This window comes from Phyllostomus hastatus, unplaced genomic scaffold (assembly GCF_019186645.2).
Source record: "Phyllostomus hastatus isolate PE091 unplaced genomic scaffold, TTU_PhHast_1.1 phas_scaffold_78, whole genome shotgun sequence".
Lineage (NCBI taxonomy): Eukaryota > Metazoa > Chordata > Mammalia > Chiroptera > Phyllostomidae > Phyllostomus > Phyllostomus hastatus.
The window spans coordinates 20,479,005-20,497,136 of NW_025334041.1; the positions used below are offsets into that span (position 1 = coordinate 20,479,005).

The window sequence follows — 18,132 nt, forward strand, 5'->3', positions numbered from 1 at the left end:
TTCTACCTCATAAAGCTATTCTCTTCTCCAGTTGAAAAATAGTGTATTCCAGAGTGGAAAGAAGTAAATGTATAGGTATGTTAGAGAGATGCTATTAGAAAGTCAACTTATCTGAAGTTTGGGGAGAAAAAGAATTCTATTGTGAATATATAGTTCAAAGTGCTGTAGGAACTTTCTCTCAAGTTTGTAAAGTATTTTCATGTATAGGATCTCACTAGTCCATTGAAGGAGCCGATGAAGCTGAGTACAAAGGGATCACAACTATGAGAGAGATAGACAGGGATAGATGGGGATGCCTAGTCTTTTCCCTTTTTTATTTCCATAGCTACCTCCAAGAAACTTAGTGTTCTAGTATAAATAAATGAACATTTATTGTGCAGCTACTATTTGTGTGGAGTTCAATTACAAACACACTCTTTTTAATTTCCAATATTTCGTAGTAAGTGCACATCAAGGAAGAGTCCCTTCTGATGTTGTAATTAAGCTTAAAAACAGGAAAACTTTTACTTAGCATTTCCACAAGTACATCCACATACATGTGGTACAAAATTCATGTGACACAAAAAATACTCATGTACAATCCTCAGAATACAAGATTTGTGTATGTTTCTGTGGTAATTTTCCTTCTGTTTACAATTCGTAAGCCAACTGTTTTGAGAGACCAGGTACTTTATTTTACTTATAATATCTAGTGCTAAAAATAGCAGGATAGCCAAGAGACTGTGTGAGAAGCGCTTCTTTTCTTTTCTTTTCTGACAATGCTAACAATTCAGGTACTCTATTAACTTTTTTGTTAAGTTCCTTAAGTAATTCCAATGTAGAAATGTTTTCAGGAAAAAATAATTCCAATCTCTATCTTAAAAATGTATCACTATAAAGCTCTGGCTGGCGTAGCTCAGTGGATCGAGCGTGGGCTGCGAACCAAACTGTCACAGGTTTGATTCCCAGTCAGGGTACATGCCTGGGTTGCAGGCCATGACCCCCAGCAACCGCACATTGATGTTTCTCTCTTTCTTTATCTCCCCCCCTTCCCTCTCTAAAAATAAATGAATAAAATCTTTTAAAAAATGTATCACTATAGTTGTGGGAAATTTGCATGTTTTTTTCCACTGGGATGAGACCATTTTATACTTTTAGTTTCTAACATTTGCATACTGAAGGGTGGTTCTTCTCCTTGACATATTTTATTCTATGTTGTAGGTTTGATGCAGCTCTTATTTCATTTAAACAAAAAGCTGAGATGAAGCAAATCATTGGTAGATACCCTAATACTCTGATTAGCAATGGCAACTTATTATGTATTCCATATGAAAAAAAACCTTTTAACTTATTTATAACAACTCCCCATCTTAGAGAACTGATTGTTAGATCAGCACAGCAAGAAGGGCTATCAATGAATTATAGAAAAATGTTGTTCGTTCCATACACTTTAGAATACAGCTTTATAAACTGTTATCTAATCATTAAGGTCATTCACAAATTAACTTGTCATACTCTTTTAGCCTAGTCTTTCTTTTTCAGGAGGTTTTCACTGTAGAGATTGTTACCCATGGTTTTATGATAGTTTCTGAATACCAGAAATTACTTTGTGAAATAGCAGGGTGCACAGTGGTGTTCTGGGCCCAGTTAGGAGGGGATCTAGGGAGCCAATTTTTAAATTTTTAGTCAGTTTGAGAGCCAGTTGATATTACCTTAACCTAGTGACTTAAAACTCACTATGGTGAGGATATTTGCATCATAGAAAGTGGCAAATTTTACAAACCAGAACATTTCTCCCCTCCTACAAGTTCATAACTGGGTATAATTTACTCTAAAACACTCATAAACAGAATTAAAATATTGCATAATTGATGGAAACGTTTGAAATCTGGAAATGCTTTATATGTGTACCAAAATTTTGCATTAATTTCACTAAATACATATATGAACAATGATGATTAAATAAAATATATTAAATGTTTAGAGTATAAACAATTAGGCACTCACACACTCACATACATACACTTTTTATTTTGTCATTCTGTTTAATTACAACCAGAAAAAGAAATGTATGCTTTAATTTTAATTCCACTTTTTAGTAGCAAAGCTATAAAAGGAAATATGAAAGAAATAAAATCATACAGACTTGAAAAACCCATATACTTTTTTAAAGGGAGCATAATTAAACCTTGTTGATTGGCCAAAGAAATTATGAGCACAGCTGGGTCTTTTAAAATGTGTATTAGTAAAAAGAGCTAGAAAAGATAATCACTTCCTTTCTAAAATACATTTTTTTAAAAAATATATCAAGATGTATTTCACTAAATGCTACATGTGAAATGACAGTTAATGATTCAAATAAAATTAAAATGCTAGCAAATGTGATTTAGTAAAAATTTTAGTTAAATAAATCTTACTGATAATACATTTTAATAATGAGTATGATTAAAAATAGGTATATACCATTGACTTGGTACTACATTTCAGATATACACCTTGAAATTCCTGAATTTTCCTCTTTACAACAATCACGTGTGGATTCTTTAAATGAGGAATCTGAATTTCAAAAGACCACACAGTAAGTAGCCACAATGCATTTCCAACTTAGGTTGGCTGGCTTCAAAGCTCCTAATATTTCCACAAGTTATTCTTCCTGTCAAAATATGTAAAAGATGTAAACAGTTTGTAAAGCTGTAAAAATATACAGCTTTAAAATAACCGCAATTCTGTTGATCAAAATATTTTTCCCACTGATTGACAATTATTGCAAGATAAGGATTTCTACTCACAAACTTTTGCTCAGAACATTATATTTTAGGAGTAAATTGTGCATGTCTTTTGTACAATACAGGTGTTGACCCACAGATGTGAGGTACAACAAAATTTTTGATACTTAACTCCCCTTTCCTCCACATTGTGATAGAACACTTAATGCTATTTATTGTCTATGCCTCACAACCTTTTGAAACATTTCAAAAGCTATAAGCTGGGACCTATGACATATGAAGAAATTATTAAATTGTGAGTTTTGATGGAATGCCTCAATTTGATGTAAAATTGTAGCCCATGAATTATCTGCAAGACCTAGATGAAAGCTTTACTTCTTTATCAACTCAACTCTACACCATTCATATGTTATCTTGGTATAGATTAGAAATAGGTGTAACATTATGCTAAGTGAAATAAGCCAGTCAGAGAAAGACAAATAGCATATGATTTCACTCAGACATGGATGGAATCTGACAAATAACAACCAAAACAGAGACAGACTTATAGATGGAGAGCAGATGATAGCTAGCAGGGGTGGGGAAGTTAGAGGGTAGAGGACTGAACAAAAAGGAAAAAGGACTCATGGACATGGGCAACAGTGTGGTGATTACCAGAGGCAGGGGGTATAAGGGGACTAAGTCATAATGAAAAAAAAAATACAATAAAGATTAAATAAAAAATAGGTGAAGATATTTTTGACTTAATGTACATATTTCTAATATAATATAATACTATAAACTAATGTAAAGTTAATGGTGGCATTTTTATTTTCAGTTATATTTTTATTCAATGAAAATTATTTTCTTACTGTAATTCTTGTAGTGTCACATTCAAATTAGCCCTAAAATATTACAAATGCATAGATAATAATGCACTTAAGTTCTATGTTTCTCTGTCAAATGCATACTTGCATTTCAGATTTTCAAAACAGGGTTTTAGTAGCTCCCTATATAGTTAGTAGTTCCTATGGCTTTGTACAGAATGTTTTATACCATAAGTGGGATTAAAGGAAGGGTTCATGGATAGATGGTTAGGGTCTATAATATATGCAAATGTACATTACCATCTTGCTATATTTTCCTCCTTCCATCAAATGGAGTAATAGCAATATTATTCAGGCATTTCTCATAAAAGTACTCAAACAAACACACAGACTATGAATCCCAAAACATCAAATTTTAATAAACAACTGCCATGATGTTATATCCAAAATGACTATTTTTAATTAGTTATGAATTTATCTTAAGCAGCTTCTATCTCCAACTTAATTGTAAGCTACTTTAGGATAGATATTGTCTTATATTAGCCCATTTCATAGCACATTACACAGTAAACTACTCATATGTGTATGTAACTCACCATGCTCTCAATATAGAGTGTAGGGTATAGATACTTGGTTCAAAGATGGATTATAGCATAAATTGGTATGCACATGACAGTCTACCATTGAGCCTAACAGTTTAGCAAGATTCTCAGTTCCCAATACCCCTTTCTCCATACACAGGCAGATCTTGGATTCAGCAATCATTCATCCTTCCTTTTGTCCAAGTGGAACTTCAGAATCTGTCTCTTTGAGCTCACCCTCTTGTTTCATCTCTCAGGATGATATGTGTAAACTAAATGGAGGCCTCACCTTTTCTCTCTTATTCTTGTTCTTCTAGACCACTGCAACCGTTCTGGCTTTACTGGGCTTTGTCACCAACCACCTATACTTGTGTGGTCTTTACTGCCTGGGCCAGCAGTTCTTAACATTTCACTACCAAAAATTATCTTTAATGATCATGTTGTCCCCCTACTCAGACCTTATATTTCAGATGTTGTTCAAGTAAATTTTATTGCAGATTGTCTCAACTCAAAATTGGTAATTATAGTGATAAGGAGAAGGAGGATAATATGACATAAATTTGGAGAGCTATCAGCGACTTCATTGTCATTTTCGTGTTATTATGTTCAACATCTTTATATCAGACTTATTCTTTATTACTTAGGGAAATTTTTGAATCACAAAACAAGTGTGATGTAATCCCAGAGCACTGATTTTATTTACTTACTTATTTATTTATAAAGCAAATATTTAGTCCATGTGAATGAAGAAATCTGTTTGTGGAGAGTATTACATAGTGTTCCATAAGTACAAGTTGTAAATTCCTAGACTTCTAATCAGGAAAATCCCTTTACAAAAAACATTAACAAATTGATGTTAATGCACCTAAGCTACCCTGAGATTGTGTTCCTTCTTGCCAGGGCAGCTGCAATAGAGAGGAATAGAACACATTGAGTGTTTACTGCCACCAGCCGCATTCAAAAGGGAAATTAATTAATTAATTGCCACTTGATACATGGGCAAGAGCCCCAACCTGGTTGGAGTTTTCCAATTCTTTTTGTTTTGTTACTTTTATGTATTATTTATTATTTTAATATTTTGTCTTTTATACTGTGAAATTAAAAGAAAATCAAATCAGAAGTAATTTGCCATTAATCTTCTAAGACGATCATTTCTAAGGTTAAAAAATACCTAAGTGATTTTCCCCTCAAATACTTTATGTGAAGCAAGTTAGAAGTTAGATGATATTTCCAAGCAAACATATAAGAACAGTTTTTAAGACAGTGGGTTTATAATTAATGTTTAGTAAATACTTCTGACCTGACTTTCTAACCCACGTAACAGTGTTAGTGAAAACATTTGGCACACTCTAACATCCAGAGAGAATGTGACTCCTATTCTACCTAAATTTATAGATCTGGCCCCGAAAATTCTTTAAAGGAAAAGAAACCCACACGAAAGCACACTATCTGACTCCAGCTTATTGGTATGCCGGGTTTGGTTAAGTTTCATCAAATTTCCCAGTAAAACTTTCAGAGGAAACAAAAATTCATATATCGATCCCACTGGGCCTTGTAAACTGTCACCTCCACAATTTCATTGGAAAATCATAATTAAACCTTCAGCTTCATTTGTAGCCTAGCCAAAAAATCCATCCATTTTGAATATAAAATAGAAGTCTGCTAGTTACTGTGTAAGTTTTAAACTTCCTAGGTTTTAGGTTAACTTCTGTTTTCAGAACAAAATTTTCCTACACTTAAAAAGAAAAACTTTCTAACTCCTGATTCTGTAAAATCTATCATTTTTAATTTTTTGCAGTTTCAGCATACTTTATCATATTTATGTATGCATTACTTTTAAAACATATCACAAGAAATTATCAAACCACTTAAAACCCTCAGATAAAACATCTGAAGTTGTTTATGCCCCCAGTTGTACATATTTACAGTTAAGAAACATTTTTAATTAAATTTATTGTTGTGACATTGGTTAATAAGATTATATAGGTTTCTAGTGTTCAATTGTATGATACATAATCTATATATTACATTGTATGCCCACCACCCAAAGTCAAATCTCCTTCCATGACCATATATTTGACCCCCTTTTACCCCTTACTACTTCCCACTCCGCTTCCCTCTGGAAGCCTCCATACTGTTTCTGCGTCTACGGGTTCCTATTTATCGTGTCTGTCACTCTCAGTTACTGAAGTCCTTCCCATCGTCCTTCCCAAATAATGGCCAGAACATACAACTGGTTATTGACTGCCTACAAAGTACTGTACTAAAGGATTGATTTAATTTGATGCTCTCCACTTTAAGTCTGTGTTAAAGATGAGGAAAAAAAGAAATTTATGGCTTAATAAATAGGTAAGTGGCAGAGACCATGCTCTGAACATCTGTGCACCTTGGGTAATAAAGACTCTGTGTAGTTTAGCTTTCGTAGTAATACTTAGTATCATAATTAAATGGGGTCATTTCTCAAACTCTTGTTTTTGTGAAGAGGCCATGCAATGGGTAAGGGTATTTGGGGAGTTCAGAAAATGTATGTATGCCTATTTCCATCACTGAATGATGCTTGAGGCCTAGAAATACTGCACGGCAGGAAGTGACCTAGGGTGAGAACTTCAGTCACTGAGTCTTGCTTTTCTCATCCATAAATAGAGCAGGTAGAAATAAATGGTAAGAAACTGCTCAAGATATAAAACCCATGCCTCTGAAATCTTTATTTAATAAAATAATTCATCCTAGCTCTTATGTACTTTGATATATTGTAGCAATATAGTACACATTGACAAAAACGCTTCTTGAGCAATTTTAATATATAGACAATCTAGTCATTGGCTTGGAAGAGATAAGGCACGGCTGTAGCATAAAGGTGGAGTCACTTACACATGATAAATCCACACTGACTTCTGTGGTCAATGCTGCAGAGAGCTGTGCAACCTGGAGTTACTGATGTCTTGTCTCAAATGTTCTCTGTGTTTGCTGGCTCTCAGCTGGGAGTAATTTTGCCCCTTCAGGGATATTGGCAATGTCTGGGGACTTTTTTGAGTGTCACAACTGGGGCAGGGTTTCCAGATTAATCAATATAAATATAGATACTAGTTAAATGTGAATTTCTGATCAAAGACCAATGTTTTTAATATAGGTATGTCCCATGCAGAATTTGAGATATACTTAGACTAAAATATTATTCATTGTTTATCTGGATCTTAAATTGAACTTGGAGTCTTGGATAGTATCTGGCTGCACTAAAGTGTGGTGGGGGTGGCTGCAGGTATCTAGAGACTAGAGGCCGGGAACACTGTTTGACATCCTACAGTGCCCAGGACAGCTGTCACCACCCATTTATCTTGAATATGTTCATATTTCACTGAGCATAAATGTATCAAAACTTATCCAGTCCAAAACATCAGTGTTGCTGAGGGTGGGAATTATGATCTATGTGCAATCTGTTCCATCACTTGGCATAATTTAGATTAAATTTTCTGTGACATTTATTTAGTACTTTTCTATCTGAATGTCTAGAGGTATCATTACAGATACACAACAGAGATAATATTACCTGTTCCCACTTGCCACTACTTATATAAAAGATGTGTAAAAGTTCTTTCAAAAGTTAATATGAAGCAGTATTTTCCTATGTTTTCTTTTTTCTAAGTTAAAGTTTGTTTAAATTCTTAGAACAAAGCCCCATATGGTTGTCACTGCAATCATAATCCAATAGTAGAGAATGAAAACCAAGGATCCAGCAGAAATTCAGAATTAAGTGCTTAGCATTGGGGATATGAAAATGAATAAGGCAAATTTCTTAATATTAAACTACTTAGAGTATAGAAATCCAGAGAAGCAAAGCAGAGATGAAGATAAATAACAAGCACAATAATTTATGACTTACACTGCTATAAAAATATACTAAAGTCACTATGGTGACTTGCCAAAAAAGGCTCAGAACCATGGCATAAATGCGAGCTCTCACACTCTTAGGAGACATGTACTTGTCTTCCAGAATATAAAGGAAAACTTTGTGGAAGCTGTCCTGTTACATGTCCAAGGGATTTACCAAGCTGCTGGCAGAAATGACCTTGAATTTTCTGGCACTTCACTCACTGCAAAAGCTGTGTGCTGTTGTCTGATGTCATAGAGTTCTCAGTCCTTTATGTCCTGTTGACAGCTGTAAATTAGAACTGTCACAATTCTTCTAGCCATGGCCAGGTTAGTTACCTATTGCTCCTAATTGCTGAAAAAAGAGTATCTTTTCCTCCTCATCCTCTCAAGGATGCACTAATATCATAGAATGCCAAACCATTTGCTGCCTTAAGAATTGAACAGGAGGTGAATGGAGGGGTGCATGTGGAATGGAGGGGTGCATGTGGAGGTTTACATTGTACCCTTGTCTATTGCTTCTGCATGGGTTAAAACGTAAATGAGAACACTAATATTATCTTTATTCACCTTCAGTTACTGAATAAATGAGAACTGTAGTTGGAATGAAATACATATTTTAGTGGAGGAAATAAAGGCTCCATATAGTGGCGGAATATGGTAAGCATTGTAAAAAAAAAGACAAAGCCCATTGGATGGGATCTCTGGGAAGGGTTGCATGCTTTAAGCTAATATGATCAGGAAGATGTAATGGAATGCTGTATGTCAAAATCTCTTCTCTCGGGTTCCTAGTGCCATCAGAGGTGCAAATGGTGACCCTCGTGAGGTCCTTTGCTTCAGGCACTGCCCAAGCATTCACATGTGCTTTGTTTTAATGGGCGGCTGGCCATGATATTTTTGTAGTTTACATTTTCTCTCTGGGATATGGTAAGAGGTGTGAAGTCAATTCTGAGCATTCGTAACCAATTTCTAAGCCTAGAGTGTGTTACAAGATTGAAGAAGTTTATATCTACACACGACATGTACTGTATTTTTTTGTTTTTGCAGTAAATACTTGAATTGGATAGTTATAACTAAATCTATGCTAAATTGTATTCAATTAAGTGGCATTGTGTTTCCATTTTGTGTGTCTTTGAACTCTACACTTTTAACAAAAATACTATTTTTATTATATATATTTGGTGTTTTACAGCATTAATCATGATACTAATTTCATTATAATTTGTTAGTTCTTTGTATATTTCACTTTGTATCTATGTCATAAAGGAAGAACTAGTAAGTTAGCATCTTCTTAAGATCTGAAAGAGCTACACAGTAAATAAATAATAAAGGAAGGCAAGATAATGAAATTAAAGCAAAATCAACTTTTAAAGTCTCATTATTTCAAAACAAAGTGCCTCCACTAAAAAGAAGCTATAAGGTAAAATTACATTCTTATATTGATGAGCACAAAAATGTAGGGAATTAAAATTAACTATTGATAGATACCTATTTTAAATTGACTACAATTTTACAGTTGCAATCATCTCAGAATTACAGAAGAGAGAAAGAGAGAGAAACTTCAGCGTGCTTGCCAGCTGGTCTCAGGAGTGGGGTGCAAGGCTAGGACAGGGCCCTTACTTATTCTGAGGAAATACCTACATATAAGGTGTGGACAACTTCAGAAGCTAAAATATTTTATTTTTACATACATTCTGTGGTATATGTTTTGAAATTATTCATACTCATATTAATACTAAGTTATTAAATTGGTACCAGTTTAAGACCAATCCTGTGCTATTATCAGTTCTCTTCCTCTCTCTCTCCAACCTAAAGACAAGTAGATTTTATAAAGTATCTCAAGTCTCCATACTCTTTCCTTTTATATCATTCCTTTGTATAAAATAGTTGTGTAATGAGTCAGAAATTGTAATATTTGCTTACATAACTAGTATTGCTAAATACTGATGCAGTCTTGTACACTAAATTCGATTAATCTCACTTTAAGAATTAACTGTATAAAAATAACTCAAATGTTCTAGGAAAAAGTTAAATCTATAAACTAAAATTTACTACTATATAATAGTAACTATTCTATGATGTATGGTTTTTAGCTATACACAATTCATATTTTAATACAGACCACCACATAGGAACTCCAGTGGTTTTAACAGAATAGAAAATCCTCTATAGATTATTTGCTCAAAACATCAATTGGCTACACAAATATAGCAAAAATGAGTATATCTTTTATTGTACTAAATTAGGGTTTATCTGAATGATTTCTTCCCTGAGAACATAGTAGATAACCCATGATCATCAAGGAGGCAGTGAATAGGGAGGCAGGATGGTGAAAGACTATATGCACCAACTGACCGTCACTGGCCCAGCCTGTAGAGTGATTTTTGCATGCTGAACACAAAAAGTGGAAATTTCTTTTCATGTCTTTGAAATGTGGGTTTGCTTTATTAGAGAAACTATTCTCATAACTGTACTTTTTTCATACCAAAAGTACAGGAACTAGTGGATGTTTTCAGTGCTAATTTCTTTCCTAGAATTAGCATAGTAGTTTCCAACACTATTTCTTTTTCCTTACACACCTCAGATTATAGTAGACTCATTCATTAGTAATAGTAGCTCACTGTGGCAGTGGTTCTGAAATGTGGAGAGTGGATCAGTCTGAGAGGATTTAAGAACTCCTTGGGAAAGTTGTTTACTCTGAAAAATAATCTGGAGAGGCTGAAATGCCCACTCATTAAGAGGCTGGGGTAGCAAATTGGATACATTTCCCCAAAGGAAGGCAATTTCCCCTTTTAAATGTGAAAATTACTAGCATCAGTAAGATTATTCTATAAATTTTCCTTCCTCCATCCACAATCCCTATATCTATGTAAAAATAATCATTTTTTATTGAATTTATTGGGATAACATTGGTAATAAAATGAAATATTTTTCAAGTATATAATACCACAGTACGTCATCTGTCTAATGTACTGTGTGTTCGCCACCCCAAGTCACATCTCCTTCTCTCTCCATTTATGCCCCTTAACCCTCTCCTACCTCCCCACCCCCCTCTCTGTGGCAGTCACCACCATTAGCTTCTACACCTACTATTTGTTCAGTTTTGTTAATAAGAACAGAATATCTGTCATTTTGAATAGCTTACAAAACGTTGATACAAGAAGTTGTAAAGGACTGGGGCTTAGTTTTCATTCTTTCTTTGGGAATATGAAAAAGTATTCATTTTAGTCTAAGTGATAGAGACATTCCTTTACATTTTGATATGTTACAGACAGAAATAAATTATGTTCTTCATTTAAACAAGTTAATAAGTTTACCCAGGGTAGCCAAAAATGTACTCAATTATGCTTTAATATTTCTCTTTTGTGAAAAAGCATTCTGTGCCACTAGTGAATAGTCCAAGCCCTCACATTAGTTGTCTTCAATAAAACATTATTATCTTTTGGCATCCTTTTGCACTAGGGGAAATGAAAAGTCACATGTGGAGAAGTTCTAAATGCTAGACAGAACTGATCCTTGGAGGGCAATTTTTATCCTCCACGGAAGTATTGCAGACTTCTTCCATTAGCATAGTCCCAGGGAGCAAAAGGTTAGGGAACTGTGACTGCCAACTATACCTGAATACATAAGTCAACATTTCCTCTGAGCGGCCAGTGCACCCACGTGTGCATTAAAGTGCCTGAAACGAGAAACAACAATTATAATATTTTACAGTGGGATATACTGTTCAGACGGTGACATTTTGTTTGTGGTCGTAGGGAAGAAAGGAAGGCAGTTTCCAGACTCCCCCCTCAACACCTACCATTCAGCAGAGGATATGGGAGGTTGAAGAAAACGGAGGGAGTTTTGCCTCAGTTGAAACAGCTGGGAAACAGATGGAAGCTGATGTGCAATTTGCCCAAAGTCTCTTCCAAGGATCCCACCCATTTTCCACCCTAGAAAAGCTAGTTGGTGATAGTAGTAGAGGCCTTGGGGTCAGCAAATGATGGGTAGAAATGTAGAAAAAAGTCAAAGAATTTTTAAAATTTAAGATTATAGGAAATATAAGTCCAGAAACACAATCTCAAAGGAGATGCTTTTCATGGCAAAGAAAAAGTGGGAGTGTCATGGGTGAAAACCACAACAGAATCACAATTACAAAGATTCATTAATTAATTAATACTCATGCAACCTCAGCTACAGGGACTTTTTCTCAAGTAATGAAGTTAAGAAGTACACTCCACTCTTTGTCATGGTAATTACTAGGTAAGTATTCCATTTGTCCTTATGTAAATGCCAGTGTGCACAATTTACAACACGTTAGCCAGTGGATTTAACCTCATGAGCTACTTTGGTTTGGAATTCAAGCAGTCAGTAAGTTGCTTTTGGATTTAAAAGTTGAATTATAGCCAGACTTTTGTTTAAATTCAGTCACTGGCTATATAAACCTCCTGTTGTATATTACGAGTTACAATGGGAATGTGCAGAAATCCATTACAGGAGACCGTTCTTCCAAGCATCGGCCCAAGTTTTGTGTTTTTGTGTTTGTTTGTGTATGGGTGTGTGTTTTATGTGTTTGTGGTATTTTCAAGTACTTTTGAATGCCATAAAAGTTAAAGGAAATTGGTTTCAAAAATAAATATAAGTTAATAAGATTTTCTCAATGTGAATTTGTTCATTCATGCTTATATAAGGGAATATGTTAATTATGAATCATTCACATTGAGTTGCTCATGAGAAAAAATGCTCTGGCTTTACTGTTCGTTTCCAGAGTTGCATTACTGAAGGGAAAAGAGCATTGTCTCCACCTAAAGAATAATCAACCACAGATTTCAGACTGAGCATGGCTCCAAATTGGCAAAATTACTTTTGATTCACGTGAGAACATGGCTCCTTGTGAGAGGGACTTATCTGAGTATTCTGGGCTGTGACTTGAGTTTGCAGTCTGCCAAAATAGCCAGTGTGGAAAAGTTAAATTTTTTTTAAAAAATTAATCATTGGGAAGTTTTGCTCACACAACTCCAGAATAGCTAAACCCTCTGAAAGACGTGGAGGCTGGCAGATCTGTAGCTAGAAGAAGTGGGTGTTGGACTGCAGGTTGCATTCAGGGCCTGGTAAGTCCACATTGGGTACGTTGGTAAGTAAACATGGCCTACGTGAGAGCTCACACATCATTTATTACGTAACTCACCTGGTCCCAGTGACTTACCATAAGGTGCAGCGGGGCCTGTGTGTGACATGTCACAAACCACTCTTTCCTTTGCATAAAGCCTTGCCTGCCCAGCCAAGGTGGGGAGCCAGTGACAAGCCCAACATTGTGGTCCATGAATTCTGAAGAATTTCTGACGGTGCCAGCACACCAGTCAGTGAAACATACTCTGTGATCCCACAGAGGAAAAGTAACAGCCAGTGTGCCAAAATTTTGACGCAAACCTATTGCGGCTGCTGCTACTAGACCTAGAAAACTTCACATCTGGCCAGTGAGATTCTGGTAAGAGTCAAAACAGAATTATTTACATTAGAGGGCCTTGTCTCGTGGATATTCATTATGCAGGGCTCTCTTGACTTCAGTTAGACTTCCCCTGGGGCCAGACAGCAAGGAAAAAGAAACACTAAAAATGTCTTGCATCGGTGTATTTGAACATCATTGGATGAAGAAGCAAAGGTTGCCTGACAAGATCCTTCAGGAAGCTGCACCATTTATTACATTTCTCAATTAAAAAGAAATTAAAATGTCGTTTTCTGGAACCTTTGATTAACATCATTTTTCCTTTATCACTTCTCTCATTTGGACTCATAGAAGAGTGCTCCCACCTAATAAAGGCATCGCTATTTGTATGCACATGCTCCCAAATAACTAGGCAACTGGAAGAATTTTTAAGAAAGCCCAAACACTCCTTTATCTTGATTGTGCTGACATATCACTGAGGATAAGTTTGACATGAATTACTAAAGCTGATATGATTAGCTATTACTTGTTTTCCATGAAAATGTTTTCCGTTATAGACACACATTCTGTTCTTCCTTGTATTAAGAAGGTCTTCTAACCCACATCTCAGGGATATTATGTGGGTAAATGAAATACTGTATGTAAATGATGTCTTGAACCCATCAGAATACAGATGGAATGGTGTGCTCTAAATTATTACTTGTACATGGCATTTTACAATGTGGTGTTTAGATATCTGTTTTTTGGTGTTGTATATCTTATGTTTATCTCATGGATAATGAAATTTTATCCTGCTCAAAATTTTAACTCTGCTCATATTTAAGTATATGAACACAATTTAATTATATATTCCATCTTGGACACTAAGTGTTACAGGAAATATAAAGGAGCATTGCTATTGTCCTGATGAAGACTAAACTTAAATTGAAATTAAAAGGCTAATAAAAACACTTACTCTTACATGTGCTTAGTCTGATCTTGATCTGACTTTTATGATTCACTTGCTAAATGTTTGAATTGCTCTAATGTTCATGTACTGAGTCACCACTATTTTTTAAAAAAACTCTGTTTAATGACTTAGAGCTCAACACTATATGTTAAACAAATTATTAGGGAAAATTTTACATCTAATATTGTTTTTAGGTAAGCATTGGTTTTTTATCATTATAATAACATATTGATTTTTTTGTTAACATTTCAAAAGAAAAAAACTAGATATTTCCCAATTAGTTTGTGAATCACTTGAGGATATATTGAAAAAATAAAAACCATGAAAACTAAACCTGATTGGGTGAGATCAGTTGTATTGTTTTTGGTCTCTATTTTCCCCATGTCTAATACATACCTGAAAAAGTAGTTACTCAGTAGATATTTCTGGTATGAATGACATAATCGCATGTGTTTGAATGAATGAGTTAAATCTAATTCTCTCTTGCTTTTTTTTTTCTCCCTGCCAGACTCCCAGGAAGGCAATTACAAGTCAGAAGTCAATAGCAAACCCAGGAAGGAAAGGACAGCGTTCACCAAAGAGCAAATCAGAGAACTTGAAGCAGAGTTTGCCCATCATAATTATCTGACCAGACTGAGGCGATATGAGATAGCTGTGAATCTGGATCTCACTGAAAGACAGGTAAAGTCAGACATGGTTGTGGTGTGAGATTTTTAATTGCTTTGGGTCAAAAATCTTCTCCAGTGATTTTTGCAGTACCTAGATCTATGTTTCTTAGACACCATTTGGAAGATAGATTTTCTATTTCATGCTTAAATTTTTGCCCAGCAAAAGGACAAAATTAAGGAAAAGATAGCAATGTTTCAAAGAAAACTACATTGACTCAGTTTACGGAATCATTTTTTTTTATTCTGTGATTATGCCCATTCTGGTTTTAAACTATTATTTCTTTTATATAATGATAGCATATGGTGGGACATTTTGTTTGCTTATGTTTCCAAATTTCCTTATTTGGTATAATAGAAAGTAGGCAACCCCATGTGAGTTTCCTCTGTTGCTCAGGATATGGTTTGCTATGTTGCAGTAACACATCAACCCCCAAAACTCAATAACAAAACAAAAAGACTTCATTATTTGCTTACTGTCCATATTTATGAGTTCAGTTTTATACTCACTGGACCCAGTCTGACTCTCTGGCATTGCAATGTATAGAGCAAGAGTTGGAAGTTTATGCACTGACCTTTAAATGTTTTCACCTGGAAATGACCCATGTCACTTCCATTTACACTCTAATGCCCAGAAATAGTCAATTGTGCCACTTTAGTTCAAGGAGGCTACGAAATGATGAAAGCAAGGGCATGCAGATCATTGTTGCATATTTCTACCTTATTACTCCAAATAATTTTGACCTGTATTGGTCTCAGATATTCAGAATTTTAGTACCACTCGTTTAGAGACAGTTTAAAATTACTATTGATCTGTGGATTCCAGTTAATAAGACCTAAATAATATTTTAAAATTAGTTACTTTTGGGGTTCTGCCTTGGATTTACTTGAATGGCAAGTGATTCTCTCCATTAGTGCTCCCAGTGCTCTCTAGTATGGATTCTGATTTGTCCAAGGAGAATCTAGTCTACTGATGGTTAACAGTTGCTAATCTCTAAGAAAACATTCCTGAAAGGCACATGCAAACATCTTTATGGACAGTGCAGTTATGATTGGCACTCTCAGGGCTAACATCTCATTTCCTCTTTCGCTGTATGTACCTCCTCCAGGGATACTGTTGGAACCAAGGAAACGTCAACAGGGTGTGTAGAAATGAATACTATCTTAGAAATCCAAGTGACTTTACCCAATTTCTTACATCATCTGTTTTCTTTCTGTTAATTTCCATATTGTAGTTTTTAGTGGGATAGTTCTAGGTAGTGGCAATATACAGAGGAAGAGTTTTATGTGGTTTTATTTATTGGCAGAAAACTTTTTATTAAATATTATGACTAGTGCCTAAATTATGGAGCACAACATTTTCCTTCCCTTGAACTTCACATCCAAAATTCCCTCCATAAGTGTACAACAGTTAGTGTGCTGGAAAGCAGGTCCAAAATCGACATCATCAGACATCTGTGATTTTTGTTGTTATTGATTTTTATAGCAAGAAAAAAAAAAGAGGGGGAACTACACATTAATGTTCTTTTAGAGACAGTGAATTCTAGGAAATGCAGCCATGTTTTATATGATACATCAAGGGAATAAGAAACTAGGGTTTGCTCTCAATCCACAAAAATGAGGGGATACAGTACTGTGCTCTTACTCAAGATAAAAGTCCAGATTCTTCTGTGCTTGCTATTCTAGAGATGGCCTTGGATTACCTGTCATTATCTGGTCATAGAGCAGAGGTGTCCCTTAGGCTAAGAATAATTTGTAGGAGCAATATTGTGAATTTTGTTTTGGAATTTTGAAGGTATTTTGGGTATTTCTTCTTTCTTTTTAACTGACTTGCCACTCTTGGGAAAGCATTATATGCAAACATATGTATATGTATGCATATACATATATACACATATACACACACACAATTTTAATTTGTTTTTTTAAAAGCTCCCTTTTCAATTTTATATCATTTAAATTTTGCTGTATAACAAATGACTTAAGAATCATAATGGCTTCAAACAATAACTGACACTTAATTTGCTTACAATTTTGTGAGTCTAGTATTTGACCGGGTTCAACTGGACAGTTTACTACTAGCCTTGCCTAGATCCCCCATGGAGGTGTATTCAGCTGGTAGGTTGGTTTAGGCAGCCTCAGCTGAGATAGGTGTCTATGTTGTATGCAGTTTTATCTTCTAATCTTCTAGGATTCTTTAAAGGACAGCAAATTTTGTTGGAGGCTGTTACTAGACAATCTAACTATGGCCTTATGGGGGACTGGGAAATAACAGCAATAACAATGACAAATGAGAGATAATGATGTGTTCAAAGAACAGAAAATTTGGTAAAAGATTTGTGCAAAAGATTTTTTGTATCTTATAAATTTCTACTTGGAGTATTGCAAGTTAATATAAAAAGGAGATGTATGCGTGTGGAATCTAAATACCCAGCCTAAGTCTTTAGAGAACTTCTATTTGTTACATGGAAAATAGAACTGTTATGAGAAAAACCTGAACAAAAATCCTGCATTTACCAATTGGAGTTGTATATTCTTAGGCAAGAAACAATCTCCCCAAAGCACGAAATGGACATTAAAACTACTTCCTCTTTCTTCTACTCAAGTTTATATGTCACAATGGATATGAAAGAATTTTTAGCCTAAACTATGAAACACAACTATCAGCAGAGGGGAAATGTATTTGCTGTGCAAGGCACAGTGAATTAACCCTTTTGTAACACAGATACTTGTTGAACTAGGTTCCAGAAAGAGAATGTTGTTGAAATAAACTAGACAAGTCTCTGCTAGAACTCATGAAAGGCAAAAATTGAGCAAGTATTAACAACTGTGTTCAGTGTTCAAGGGCACAGGAGAGGAATGACGGGCTTGTCTGGGAGAGTGTTCCTGGCCATGCCAAGTGTTCATTTTATTTTTACATTCTGTGCACATGCAGTATCTTAGAGTAAGAATTTAAAGGCTTTATTTACATTTTCTGAGCAGAATTTTACTATGCTAAATTTATCAGACAGCTATTGCATGCTGTCAGTCATTCATTTTGCTAACTTTTAGAATCCTTTAATGGTCTAAAAGCAGATTTCTCCTGGCTGCCAGGGCTCTCATTCCAGTAAGATATTTGCAGTTTTGTTTCT

General features: G+C 35.0%; 1 protein-coding gene across 1 annotated transcript in view; it reads left to right on the plus strand.

Moving 5' to 3' along the window:
• Nucleotides 1-18,132, plus strand: part of MEOX2 (mesenchyme homeobox 2) — a 66,068-nt gene that overhangs the window by 33,006 nt on the left and 14,930 nt on the right. Inside the window, exon 2 of the mRNA XM_045828069.1 lies at nucleotides 14,845-15,017. Coding sequence (XP_045684025.1) covers nucleotides 14,845-15,017 — 173 coding nt within the window. The remainder of the gene's footprint in view (nucleotides 1-14,844; nucleotides 15,018-18,132) is intronic.